Source organism: Tachysurus fulvidraco, chromosome 20, assembly GCF_022655615.1.
Source record: "Tachysurus fulvidraco isolate hzauxx_2018 chromosome 20, HZAU_PFXX_2.0, whole genome shotgun sequence".
Classification (NCBI taxonomy): domain Eukaryota; kingdom Metazoa; phylum Chordata; class Actinopteri; order Siluriformes; family Bagridae; genus Tachysurus; species Tachysurus fulvidraco.
In genome coordinates, this window is record NC_062537.1 from 18,291,508 (window position 1) to 18,304,251 (window position 12,744).

Below are 12,744 nucleotides of genomic sequence, written 5' to 3' on the forward strand. Positions count from 1 at the left end.
GAGCCTGCGCCTATCACAGGCGTTGTCGTATATCTGTGTTGTTTATTTTGTATCTACCAACTGCACTGCGATTGGTTGTTCAGTCGTCATACTATGAAAAACGAGCCAATCGTATAGTTAGAATTCGACACGAGCCAATCCTAGAGCAAGAGAGGCGGGCTTTTCGGAGTACGGGTGGGAAAAGATAACTTATAAGTTAGACAGTTAGCTAACTAGCTAATAGTCTACAATTATCATCGGTTTTAATCGGTTTTCGCTGCGAGCGGTTAATATCCGATTGCAAGAAAAGACAATATTTTTTTCTGCTTTAGAGGTAGATATTTGGGTAAGTTAGTTTAGCTAGCTAACTAAGTTGTTATGCTAGTTTACTGTAACTTTGGGGTAACAAGCTGAGATTTGATGTTTTATTATACTATGGAGGGAGATACAGATTCTGACATCATACGCTTTTTAATTTTAGCTGTAGAATGACATCGAAAGCAGATTTAATTTACTGTGTAAAGTTACAGTTTATTAGTGAATGCTGTGTATTTATATGTAATTATTAGAATACATTAAGTTTAAATTTACAGTTATCCAGAGCTGTGACCTTTGAGATGGAACGGTCTGGACTGTTGATATAGATAAGATAAGATGTGTGTGTGTGTGTGTGTGTGTGTGTGTGTGTGTGTGTGTCTGTCTGTGTGTCTGTGTGTGTGTGTGTGTATGTCTCTGTGCGTTTGTTTCTGTGTGTGTATGTTTGTTTGTGTGTGTGTGTGTGTATGTGTGTTTGCTTTTGTGTGTGTGTGTGTGTGTATGTGTGTTTGCTTTTGTGTGTGTGTGTGTGTGTGTATGTGTGTTTGTGTGTGTGTGTGTGTATGTGTGTTTGCTTTTGTGTGTGTGTGTGTGTGTGTGTGTGTGTGTGTGTGTGTGTGTTTGTTTTCCTTCAGGAGTCATTTCATCACTCAGTCCAGGAGTTCACATGTTAACTCCTTTTTATTAACATGCTTTTCTCCTTTTTTCCTTCTCAGATGTCTGTACCTGTGAAGGTCTAAACCCTCATCATGTCTGTGATAACCCTTTCATTCAAGGCTCTTCTGTTCCTCGGATTGTACCAGGTTGGATGCCGAGGTCTTGCTTCTGCCCCAGAGCTACGGGTACCGCCGAAGAAAATCGGTAGGTATCTTTTTCCTGTTTAGTCATGTAGAGTGATGCTGGTTCTGCATTTCAGCTTCTCTTTCTTCTGCTTACTGCACTTCATGACACATCCCGATTCTCACTCAAAGTTCATGTTTGTTGTTTGACATCCGCTTCTGGAGATAGAAGGTGAGTATAATGGAAGTTTATACACCCAGAAAGCTTCTGTGTACAAAAAAGAAGAACTGTATCCAGCTTTTTCTTTGCACTTGCTAAATTAAGAATGTTGTGCAAGTTGACTTGTGACACTACAGAGATATGTTCACTGAGCTGTGCATGATATACTGATTACATTTACTGACTATGGCTTTGTTTTATTGCTTTCAGCCATCGTTGGAGCTGGAATCGGAGGAACAGCAACAGCGTATTTTCTCAGGCAGGAGTTTGGACCTGGCGTCAAGATTGACGTGTACGAAGCAGGCACCATTGGAGGACGCCTTGCTACAGAGAACATCGAGGGCCGGGATTACGAAACAGGAGGCTCCATAATACACCCACTTAATTTGCATATGAAGCACTTTGTGGATAGACTAGGCGAGTTTTGTTTCTTTTATCATCTTCTAACTTATTCATACACACTTTTGTGTGGTGGCCTTGGAGAACCTTTCACATGGTAAACAGCAGTCTTTAAGGGTTTCGTTTCAAATGCAATGCAGAAGCATAGCGGACATTTCCCAAGTCAGGATCCGATTCCTGCATGAACTGATTAGGTTTTCTAAAAACGTGAAAAAATGACCTTCAGTGTTTAAGGAAATCAAATGCAACAGGCAAGCTTTTAGACGTCTTTCGAGTTTGTTAACATTACAATGTGGAACCTTAACCTTGGAGCCTAGGCGATGTTAAGAAGAAAATCCTTCTCTATAATGCGATATCTAGAAGAACGAGTTGGTGGACCTGAAATCGATTTGAGATTTGTAACCAGCTGTGGAGATCGATTTAATCATGGTCACGTTCTGAAAGGCTTTTTTCTTCAATAGCTTCCTTCCTGTTTGTTGTACAGAGATGGATCTCACCCCTTCATGTTCAGTTCTGCAGTAGGTTCATCTGTGTGTCTGTCCAATCATCTCTGTGTGTCTGTCCAATCATCTCTGTGTTTGTTTGTATGTCACGTGACATGACAAGAACAAGCGTTTAGGATTTCTGGTGAATTTTAATGTTAACCAGCAGATGAATTCAGACCTGACAACCTTTACGCATTTTGTGTAGCAGATACGCATTTAGACATTAAAGTACGCTGCTACGATTTCAGACCTGCCAACCTTGGAAAAAGTTTTTGAGTAGCAACTTACTGCAGCGATGCGGCGCAAGGTCAGGCACATTTGCTGGTCAGTGTTGATTAAGTTCACAGGCTCACTCATCACAACTTTTTACTATATTTTTCCTATATAAATACTGGCAAATAAAGTAAAATTTGATCTGTGTGTAAAACTTAAACTTGAGGCACAACACCGGTCAAGAACTTCTGAGGGGCATACAGTATACTCGCTTCTTTTTAGATTTGCTTCCCTCTCCCTCTCTGTCAGTGTCCTCATCTGACATCATGTGTATTACTAACTGCAAGGCACACACAAAACACACACATCATCCTCCTCATGTTTTTCATAATAGGTTTCCACGCGCATTTGCGTGAAAACACTTTGTACATTATTAATATGTTTCAAGGCACAAATGGCATGTAAGAAGATTTGCATTTTACAGTACTGATGTACAAAATGTACAATAACAATACATGAAATAATTTAGCTGCTACTAAAATAAAGAGTATAACGTTATGTGCATGATCGTTTGTGTATAATATTTGCATACTATTTTAACAACTCTATGTATTCATATGCTATAACATGACGAAACTAATGTAATCTTTAAATATCAATCATATTCTGACTCGATTGTTACCGGCTCCTGTAGATCACATCTGATGGACATCAGATTTTTTTGTGAAAAGCAGGGAAATAGAAGCAGAAAGTAGAAATGATGAGGGAGGTATTATTATATGATCAGCCAGTCAAAACCAAGTCTAGAGTTGCATTATTGCTGAGAACATTAACACATGTATGTGTTGTCCGATATTAAGTAACTGTTTAGTTCATTAGATCTAATTTATGGCAATACATAAAGAGTTGTTAAAATAGTATGCAGATATTACACAAACGATCATGCGTGTGTTTTGTGTGTGCCTTGCAGTTAGTAATACACATGATGTCAGATGAGGACACTGACAGAGAGGGAGAGGGAAGCAAATCTAAAAAGAAGCGAGTATACTGTATGCCCCATAGAAGTTCTTGACCGGTGTTGTGCCTCAAGTTTAAGTTTTACACACAGATCAAATTTTACTTTATTTGCCAGTATTTATATAGGAAAAATATAGTAAAAAGTTGTGATGAGTGAGCCTGTGAACTTAATCAACACTGACCAGCAAATGTGCCTGACCTCGCGCCGCGTCGCTGCAGTAAGTTGCTACTCAAAAACTTTTTCCCGAGGTTGGCAGGTCTGTGAATTGATTCGATTTTGGAAAAGGCTACAGCAAGGTCAGATGTCTGAAGTTATTTGTCTTCAGTAGCTTTCTTCATGCGTCCATGTCGGCTTGAATTCGACTATTATTTTAGCCTGATGTCCTACAGGTTTACCCAGACTACCACCCAAAAAAGATTTATTCCTATAAATCCAATGTGATATATCAGCGTACACATTATTACAACATCTGCTTCTTGCTTTTTATATCAATAAATACAAACCTTATAGACCGGACTGACTCAACTGCAAAAAGTAAAATGACATTTAATTATCAGCACTGATCATGAGAGTTTTTGTGCGGCTGCTGTTTCTTCCAACTCCGACTCTATCTCTGTCTCTGTTTGTCTGTCAGGTCTGTCAGCCCGTACCGAAGTCCCTTCGAAAATGGCCATCTTTGACGGGACGGAGCTGATGTTCGAGGAGAGCAATTGGTTCTTTGTGAACTTCCTCCGCATGCTGTGGCGCTACGGCTTCAACGCTCTGCGCATGCACATGTATGTGGAGGGACTTCTGGACAAGTTTATGAGGTGAATCCTTGTCATCTGTAATATAAAGTGCACTCTATATAGTGTGTGCATGCTGTACTGGGTGAAGATGAACTGATTGTGCATGAATACATGATTTTTGGTGCTTGTTGGTACTGATTATGATATTTATCAGGTTATTTGTACTGAACCGTCTCGTCTCGTCTTGACAGGATTTATCAGTACCAGCAGTTCAGCTACTCGTTCTCGAGTGTTGATCGCCTGCTGCACGCGATGGGCGGAGACGATTTTCTCGCTCTGCTCAACCAGACACTGGAGGAAAACATGCTGGCTAACAGCTTCTCTCAGACCTTTATCAATGAAATCGTCACCCCGATATCACGTGTTAATTACGGCCAGAGCGTCCGCCTGCACGCCTTCGCTGGTACTGTAGATGAGGATTAGTCTCCTTAAGTATTTCTGTAGCTGTTTGAAACGAAAACCTTAAAGCTAAACTAAACAGTTCTCTTTGGCAGGTTTTGTGTCCTTGGCCGGCGCTGACTCTGGCCTCTGGGCTGTGGATGGAGGTAACAAGCTAGTCTGCTCTGGGCTTCTGTATAACAGCAAAGCTGAACTCATTTCAGCTCGTGTGACCAACATCGCTATCAAAACGAGGCCCTTTAAAAGCGGTACAGAAATTAGAAATTAAATGTCTGCTTAATTTTGTCCTTAAACTTTTGCACACACTACTTTTATACAGAACAGTATAATCACCCTGATGTCTGTCTCTTGCCGTTCCTCTTTGCTCCTACAATCAGGCACCATCACAAACTTTTATGAAGTGAACTACGTCGGTGAATCAGGCCCCGCCCACAGCCTTTACGACATTGTGGTTTTGGCCACGCCCCTCCACCAGGGTCTGTCTGATATCACTTTCTCAGGATTCTCTCCTGCCCTGCCCTCACACTTTCCTGGACGTTACCAACAGACAGTGAGTACGCTAGTCCTTGGGCGTCTCAACGTCTCCTACCTGGACACCAGAAGGAAACCGAGCGAGTTTTTCTTCTCTGACATTTTTACAACAGATAACGAGAAACTGGGCATTTCCAGCTTGAGCTCCCTGGACCCTGTTCAAATCACGCCAGGCTATTCGCGGCCTCCGGCCAGCCAGACTACAGTGTGGAAGGTTTTTTCTCCTGAGCCCCTGACCGAGGAGCAGCTGAGGATGCTGTTTGTCTCACGAGAGCATGTGGTAGAGAAGCGCTGGCTTGCGTATCCGTTCTACAAAGCCCCAGAGCGACAACCTCCACCCTTCATCCTTCACCAAAACCTCTACTACCTCAGCCCCATCGAGTGGGTGGCATCAGCGATGGAGATGAGCTCTATCTCAGCACGAAACATAGCACTGCTTGCCTACCATCGGTGGCACGGACATACGATGAAGGTGGATCAAGAAGGGCTGCACGCTCGCCTCCGGGGGGAGCTGTAGAGACGCAAGAGGCACTTTTTAATGAGGACAATCAAGAAATTTACAATCCACTGGCTGTTTGTGTGTGTGTGTGTGTGTGTGTGTGTGTGTGTGTGTGTGTGTGTGTGTGTGTGTGTGTGTGTGTGTGTGTGTGTGGTGTTTTTAATTTTAGGAAAAAGATGATGCTCCAAGCATCCAAGGAGGCTTTCCAGTCTCATTTCTTTTTGGGGGTTTTTCAAAAAAGTTGAATTGTAAGAACAAATTAAAAAATTTTCCACAATACTAGAGATTATGGCTATAAAGGCATTTGGCATCAGAAGGTACAGATGCTAAGGCTTGTGAATTAAGTTCCTCTGAAACTATCCAAGCTAAAGCTACAGGAACAGTTTTACCAAATGAGCCTAAACCTTTCCCTTATACAACTAAAGCAATCTAAACTATCTTTGAGCACAAAGTCTTAAGAAGACACGTGCGTTAAGGTTGGAGCAAAACCTGACGTAAGTGAAGGATCATACTGCCTCTTTTTGACACTGGACTGGGATCAATAAAACTGTGAATGACCTCTTTTTACTTTTCTGTAGACTTGAGCAAGCAGATCAAACAAGTTCGTCAACACGGACATGTGGCACAACGTGCCGCCTTTACAGCATCCCGAGTAAACCCGGGTTTATTACGTGACTCATTTGTTTATATTTTGGTAACCATATTTGTTAGGAAATATCAGTCATGTACAAACTAAATGAGTAAATGATGTCATCGAGACAGAAAATGACACATGCACAATTTATCAACTGGGGTGATTTATTCTGTGAGTTGTCTTCAGGTTCATTTATAAGTAATGTTTCTATGGTAACAGATCAAGTGATTTTTATGATGTAAAAACGATTACAAAAACAAATTTTAAATAGATTTTACAATACCATACCACACTGATGTTGATTTTTTTTTTCTTTCTACTTGTTTATCTTTAATGAGATTTAAATCCATTACATCCCAAATGTCATCTAATTAAAGGTATATAAACGAGCTGAAAGGAAGCTAAAATAAATAACAAATAAATGTTCAAATCCTTCATTTGAGTGTATAAACATTTCTACACCATTTATGTTTGTAGCATGTTTGTATTTTTTGCACAACAAATCGGTCGTAATTTCATTTATTTGACTTTTTAGCAAACTTTTTTGACTAAACTAAAATGAAATGTTTTAAACTTTCTGTAACACACTGTTTCAGTATAAAACTGTTTTGTTTTTGTGTGATTTGTACTAATTTGCTTTAACGTTAAATAAAAGTTTTCTTAGAGTTGAGGAAACAAGATGTCGACTAAAACGGTTCTTTGTTTACATTCAATAAAAACGTGATTAAAGGTTAATAGTGTATAAGAGACGTTATTTAACTGAGTTTAAGGACAGATGATGTATGACTCTGTGTTAGTTTATTAAACCTTCCTGCCTCCTTGCTCATTGTGGAGGTGTTCAGGTCCCTACATGTGTGTTCAGAAAAGAAAAACTCAAGACATTTAATGTCCTACAGGAGACTTATTTGGTTTCTTTAGCTTCAGTGTGTGTTTCCCAGCGTGGCCAAAAAATAGCTAAAAGTCTGATTGTGCCTCAATGTTTCTCTAAACTCATTCTGCTAGATGTCCATTACACCACTTAGGGTCTATAATGCTATTATATTTGCACATGACACTACAGGGAAGATATTTTCATATATTCAGACTCTGTGATTTATATTACATTCCTGTATGAATGTAATGCATGCTGATGGTGCTGGACTTTAACACCCCAGATGTATAATAAAATTGTACCGTGGGTAAATTTACAAAAACAATCACAAAGCTTATCTGAGCATCGTATTGTCTCGTGAATGTTTGCTTTATGTACAATTACTTGATGCTTAACAATCATGTCAGCTTATTAACCTTTAAATGAAATTCTATGGTACATTGGCTGTTTTATTTTTAATCAGAAATATTTGCCCGAGCATGTCTAACACTCAGTGAATTTTTTTTTTTTTTTTTTTTTACACGTCAGCTCCAACAGCATCAGTGAAACAACACTCCTCCGACTTCTCCACCCACTTCAGGTCAGTATCGATCATTTATCAGTTAGAAGTGTTTAGTTAATCACTACAGAAAGGAAAGGACTATCCATTTTGGCAGTGCGCCTACCAAAACATCCCCTCTCTCCAAGCGCACACCAGTCTCCGGGCCGCACCACAGCGAGACATCTGACCGGGACAATGGAGCTCGTTCAGCGCTGAGATAAAGCCACTCTGTGCTTGTGGCAGGTTGAGCATGATGCACCGTCTGTTCACACTGAGCATGTGATGCCCAGCGGTGCTATAATTACCCCGACTGACCCATCCACACATCTAACACCAACTGAGATCATCACCATCATCCTTCAGCTTATCCTGAACAAAACCGCTCCAAGATGAGAGCCGCTGGTCCTGTGCTTCTGTTAGTGGCGCTCGCCGGATGCCAAAGTGGTAAGAGACTCACTGACTCACATTATCTGTGCAGCTTAATTCATGATTAATAAGATTATGTGAATAGAAAATAAACGTAATTAATTTAGTATATAAATGATTCAAGTTTGTTTGTTTTTTGGCATGTCCATAAAGAAAGCTCTGAGCTTCTATGTATGATGAAATGTTTGTGCTTAGTTACAACCTCCTAAAAAGACACAGTGCAAAAAAAAGTAAACTCTCACTCAAAATAAACAAACAAACAAACAAACAAAAACATTTGGAAGTTGTGCTGCGGTACAAAAAATAATCATGACATCAGTTGAAGTCACTGTTTAACTCTAACAGCAACTTTCCAATGATTATAATTGTTTGTTTATTTGTTGGTTTGTTTACCAATTGATTGGCACATTTAATGTTGTGGAATGTTGATCATTTGAATTAAATCAGCTATAAACGGTCATCTCCCTGTTCTCTCTCTCTCTCTCTCTCTCTCTCTCTCTCTCTCTCTCTCTCTCTCTCTCTCTCTCTCTCTCTCTCTCTCTTTCTCTCTCTAAAGATACAGCTTTATTGACATTGGAGACTTAAATGCATAAATAAATAAAAAGTAAAACATAAAACATAAACATTAAGAAAAAACTTCACCACATTTTTTTTATTATAAGAGTATGTGAAGCATCCACCATCCATCATCCACCATCCATCCTATGTGAGTCCTTACTATGGACACAATAACTTACGTGATTTGCATCTATACTATTTAATTTCATTTAATTTCAAATTGAAATTAATTTGCACGTCATCGTCTCCAGTTTATGATACACTTCCATCTTAGGAGGCCATAATGAGACCTAAATTATGGTTTAGGTATCGATGGCAATTATATCCTCCACTATGGGGGAAAACTTTTCCTGATATGTTTTTAGGCAGTTAAGAATTCTTTGTTTCCAAAATGGTTCTTTCCGAGTTTTATTACTTATTATCTACATCAGCCTCAATGATGAGGAAGAAAACCTCAGACATCTTTATGTTCTGCATTTGAGTTATAAAACATCAAAAATTCCCCAAAACATTTCTTTAAATTAAAAATTGAGTTGTATAAATATATGTGTAGTAGATTTACTTCCATTTAACTGTTTTGATGTATTCTTTTGCTAGCTGGGATTGTTATAGCTCAGTGGTTAAGGTGTTGGATGGTCGGAAGGTCATAGGTTTGAATCCCAGGTCCACCAAGCTGCCACTGTTGGTCCCCTGAACAAGGAAGGCCCTTAACCCTCAATTGCTCAGTTGTAAAAATTGAAATGAAAATGTAAGTCGCCCTGCATAAGGGTGTCTGCTAAATGCCATAAATGAAATGTAAGGTAATGTAGTTGGGGTTCCTTCACTGGAAGTGGTCCATGAATGTTGTCATGGTGCAGGTTATCAGGTTTTTACCTTTTTTTTTGTAGTGTTTTCTGCGTCCCTTGAAGTTGGTTCGAAGGAGGATGCATCCGATGATAGAGGTAATAGGGTTTCATAAATAAATAAATAAATAAATAAATAAATACCCTGCTCCTTTTTATTGCTATAGATTTAAATCTAATGATGAGCTGATGAACACTATTAATTTCTCTTATTAATCTTATTATTTTTAATCAGTAGAGATTAGTGAGCTGCAGATATCAGGTATGTAACAGTCGTGAATATCTTTTTCTTGCACACTACACATGTTCATGAGACAATAATAATAATCTATATAAACTAACACACCACACATCTCATTGCTAGAAATTTCTACTGTTTGTGTGTTCTGTCACTTCAATCAGGCGACGAATTGAATTGAGCTTCATGACTCACTGAGAAACTAAAACTGTTACCTGTTTTCTTCCAGAGGAGACTGAAGCTAAAGCAGAATCTAGAGGTGATTAATTAGAATGTTTTGATTTTAATATGTTCTTCTTTTGTCACTGATAAACGGGATCTGGAAAAAAAGATCTCCCCAAAGTATGGAAGCTTTTGAGATGCTCTGTATAATGCTGTTGTGATGATATTCACTTATTTAAATATTTCATTATTGGCTTGTAGACAACATAATGGTGTTTGACTGCTATGGAGGTGAGTTACACTCTTTACCACTTTAACTGATTATAATAATGTAAATCAGGGTATAATTATTGTCTTATTACATTTAATTCACTAAATATATAAGACAATAGATGATGCTATACACAACAAGAAAGAGTATTTATTTATTTATTTGTTTGTTTATTTATTTATTTAAACAGAGGCTACAAGAGAACAAGCTGAGGAGAAGTTTAACCCCACCACCTCTTCTTCATCAAGTGAAGGTTAGACAGTGTGCAGTAAAAACTCACTCACAGCCACAAGATGGCGCTGAAAGCTCTGTTTTCTTGGCAGTGAATTTATTTGGGATGTCACACTTCATACTAGTGGTTAACGGTTCATATAATATTATACATTTCATGTAAATTTTTTTTTATTATTATTTTTTTTAATCATCTGTTTTTTTCTGCCTTTACCTTTAAATTGTATCATTTGTTATGGTTTCATCTATGATATGTTGAACCCCACTGTTTGAAGAAGGGTTCAAACTGAGCAAGGTTAAGAGATTGGGTGACTTTTCAAAATTTCTATAATGACCTGTGCTGAATTTAATTTTGTACAGAAATGACACGAGACACAGAGACTATGAGTACAAAAGAGGAGAAGACTGAAGGTAAGACATCTTAATAGTCTTACCATATATTGTATTTAAGAATATTATCATCATGGACCCTCTGAAATATCTTTTCAAAATACCAATATTTTAAACCCTGTTTGCTTTGATATGTAAGATGGTGCTTTTTTCCCCTAATTTTAATTTTATTAGCAATAGAATATTTGTGAAGGAAATTACATCTTATTTAATTAATGTATGTCTCACTCATTAAAACCCTTGATTTGCCATTATTAGATGCCATTATTAGATTTGGTCAGCATTTTCTAAATGGCTTTTTATGGGTTGTCATTAAGTTTAATTATTTTATTTTAAATGAGTAAAAAAGCAGAAAAATATTCAACAATCATTGATTGTTATCTATAAAAAAAAGAGAATCTGGTTCTCCATAATGGTTTCCATTATGGTCCAGTATTCAGTATACTGTGACATTTTCATGTACTGTAAATCTAACTGACTGAAAGAACACGAGGCTCAAATGTCTGGAAAATAATTTTTTTGACAAACTGAAGTTTATCCTTAGAGAAAAATGCAAACATCCGACACCAAACATTCCATTGCTCACTTTTTTAAATTCTTAAATAAGGAGAGAATTTGTAGTTTAAGTGAATTTGTAGATTAAAGTGGACTATATAGTTAATATCAGTCAGAATGTTTGTCATGGGGAAAGTGTGTTATCTGTGTGTACTGTGAATGTAACCATGTCGTCTGATTAGCAGATGAAGGAGCTGAAGCGAGAGTAGAAGTGCAAACACAGAGTCTGGGTAAGCAACCTGTTTTATTTTGGGATGAAGGTTTTTGTTTGTATTAGAGTGTGTAAGTGATGTGAGAGATGTGTTACATACTAAAATCCTTGTTTAATTTCCTCAGACATGGCAGAAGAAGACAGTGACGATGCAGAAGGTGAGGGGACGATGTGTAGGAGCAAGAGAAATTTAAGATGAACCTGATTAAACATAGGGATTAGTACTGTAATTGATTCCTAGATGCATGTTTTATATACTGTATGTATATTTATATATATTTCACAAAACAACCTTATTCTGCTGTAATTATCTTCTGAGCTTTTTTTTAAACTGTTAACTGTTTCTGTTTTCAGAACGCTTTGACACTGACGTGCTTAAACGTGCAGGTACGTACAGGACAATAAAAATAATAACAGGCTAGAGATGGAAAGTTAAATGGCTTTTTCATATTACAGAAAGATAAAGGTAACATGAAATTTCACAAAACATAGTGAATTACTCTGGACTCTGACGCTGCTCTGTTCACTAGTCCTGGTTCAGCTTCAGTCTTCTGGTCCCTAAAAATGTCATGTTAGGATTTGATTTTTTTATGTAATGTCAAGGAATAAAATACTAGGGATGTGCTGTTAGAGAAATATAATAATAATAATAATAATAATAATAATAATAATAATAATAGTGACAGTGTGATGTGAAATCCCCAATATGAGGGACAAGAGAGTTACCGTTGCCACAACGAAGCTGATTAATTTCCTAAAACAGAACGGTCTGAAGTGTGTTATGATTTGGCAACAGTTAAACTCAATTTGAACCATTTATGGTGAAATTTAATGGTTTGAAATGTCAAAACTATTACAGCTGCTAAAAAACATGACGCTTATAAGACCGAATAAATGCTTATCATGTTACAAAAAAAACAAACATATTTATGCTTCACATATTTTAAATGATTTCTTTTAAATTAAATTTTACGTTATTTATATGCCACTGTTAACAATTGTTGCAAAGCAGCTTGGATGGATGGATAATGAGTAAGCCAGAGGTGATGAACACTCGGCTTCTTTACATTTAGTCTGATGGGAAAATTTTATTTTCTTGGCCAAACTGTTAGTTGAAACTATAGCGCCATACCACCACTTAAATAAAGGAAATGTATAATTGTGACAAAATAATAAAAAAAAAAAAATC

At 37.6% G+C, this 12,744-nt stretch overlaps 1 protein-coding gene across 2 annotated transcripts; it reads left to right on the forward strand.

Annotated features, from left to right (window-relative positions):
* The first annotated feature begins 156 nt into the window (after positions 1-156).
* On the forward strand, positions 157-6,994 carry pcyox1 (prenylcysteine oxidase 1). Of its 2 annotated transcripts, none has more exons than XM_027175347.2 (7): positions 157-313; positions 1,011-1,155; positions 1,504-1,710; positions 4,043-4,217; positions 4,388-4,599; positions 4,691-4,843; positions 4,973-6,994. In XM_027175347.2, the coding sequence occupies exons 2-7, from the start codon at positions 1,044-1,046 to the stop codon at positions 5,641-5,643; spliced, it is 1,530 nt and encodes a 509-aa protein (XP_027031148.2). In that variant the 5' UTR covers positions 157-313; positions 1,011-1,043; the 3' UTR covers positions 5,644-6,994. The 2 variants fall into 2 exon arrangements, with proteins under 2 accessions (XP_027031148.2, XP_027031147.2); XM_027175346.2 differs by having other exon boundaries at positions 165-325.
* Positions 6,995-12,744: the final 5,750 nt, after the last annotated feature.